Genomic DNA, 1,505 nt, shown 5'->3' on the forward strand with positions numbered 1-1,505 from the left:
CTAATTTCCGAGATACAATTGAACGCAGCGTACGGACGTCAACACACAGCGCTAGTCGCTTCTGATTTAACAAGCAGAAACAACTCCGTTTACATTCAATAAACACGGAGCAGCTCTGGTCAGAGGGATTCAGACAGATAATAGGGAGAAACAATAAAGCACACTGACTACGCCCTGGCTTCCTTCCATGTTCCTCTCCATTGTTTACGTCCCTGATATCTGTCCCACTGTTGACATCAGCAATGCGTCACCAGACACGCAGCGGCGTGGGGGCAGAGACCATGCAGCTGCCAGCGAGGGGTTAGACGGGTAAGGGAACCAATGCTGATAGTTAGCGGGTCGACCGATGTTGGAAAAAAACACGTTAACCTGCTATCTTCAGTGAGAAAGAGAATTTAGGCCACACCCAGCAGGTGGAGGATGGGGGATGGAAGTAATCTTAGTCCAGTTGCAACTCCGCTTCTCTGAGTCGACTTTTTGTTGAATGCACTTGTTACTAACCTGCGCTGGTGGTGCGGGAGCCGCGTCTGTGCCGGCCGCTCCGTGTCGGAGTCATTGTCATCGACGTCCTCCGAGTCGTCATCGTTGTCCTCAGACTGCAGGTCCTGCACCACAGACTGCAGCGGTCCGAGAACTGGACGTCAAACGGACAGGAAAACACAGAGAGAAGCTTTTCACTCATCTCATCATCGCTGATAAATAGAACAGCCTCCAAAAAAGTATTGAGTATTGCTTAAATAGTTTGTGGAACTAATCAAAGTCTGGCTTTGGTCTCCAACATGGTCCCTCACAACTTTTCTTTAGTTTATTACACCAAAACCCTGTTAAAGCTTCTAGGTCAGGTTTAGATCTTTGAAAAGGATGTTGAGCTTGGAAACCAGAAGATTATGGACACTGTTTAAGGAAACCTCATCAGATATACAATTAGAATCAACGTTACTTGTTTTAACCCCATTACGATTATTTCCACTTTCTAAAATGACAGAATAATTGAGGATCATTTTTCAAACACTGTCCTATTATAATGTCATATTTGATACATGAGTTCTATTGACCTCTGCATCATAGTTGTGATGTTTTTTTTTTTTCTTGAAAACCCTAACATAACACAATCAGACACATGAAGTAAACAGAAAACGTATAAAAGATTGTATGGAAATGCCTAATGTATCAGAATTGATACAAATAATGGCTCTAATTGAACTTAAAAATCTGTAGCCTAGCATAGGGCTAGGCTACAGATTTTATTTAATTTCTTTTTTCAATTTTGAAAATAAAGCCTTAACATAAAGTTGTAACATTACGAGAATAAACCTTAACATTACGAGAATAAAGCCATAAAATTACGAGAATAAAGCGGTAACATTACGAGAATAAAGCGGTAACATTACAAGAATAAAGCTGTAAAATTACGAGAATAAAGCGGTAACATTACGAGAATAAAGCGGTAACATTACGAGAATAAAGCTGTAAAATTACGAGAATAAAGCGGTAACATTACGAGA

At 40.9% G+C, this 1,505-nt stretch overlaps 1 protein-coding gene across 1 annotated transcript in view; it reads right to left on the reverse strand.

The window, feature by feature from the left end:
- LOC107104395 (protein AF-9-like) overlaps nucleotides 1–1,505 on the reverse strand; it is a 44,085-nt gene that overhangs the window by 5,424 nt on the left and 37,156 nt on the right. Inside the window, exon 4 of the mRNA XM_015404388.1 lies at nucleotides 502–634. Coding sequence (XP_015259874.1) covers nucleotides 502–634 — 133 coding nt within the window. The remainder of the gene's footprint in view (nucleotides 1–501; nucleotides 635–1,505) is intronic.

Source organism: Cyprinodon variegatus, unplaced genomic scaffold, assembly GCF_000732505.1.
Source record: "Cyprinodon variegatus isolate N-32 unplaced genomic scaffold, C_variegatus-1.0 Scaffold1721, whole genome shotgun sequence".
NCBI classification, from domain to species: domain Eukaryota; kingdom Metazoa; phylum Chordata; class Actinopteri; order Cyprinodontiformes; family Cyprinodontidae; genus Cyprinodon; species Cyprinodon variegatus.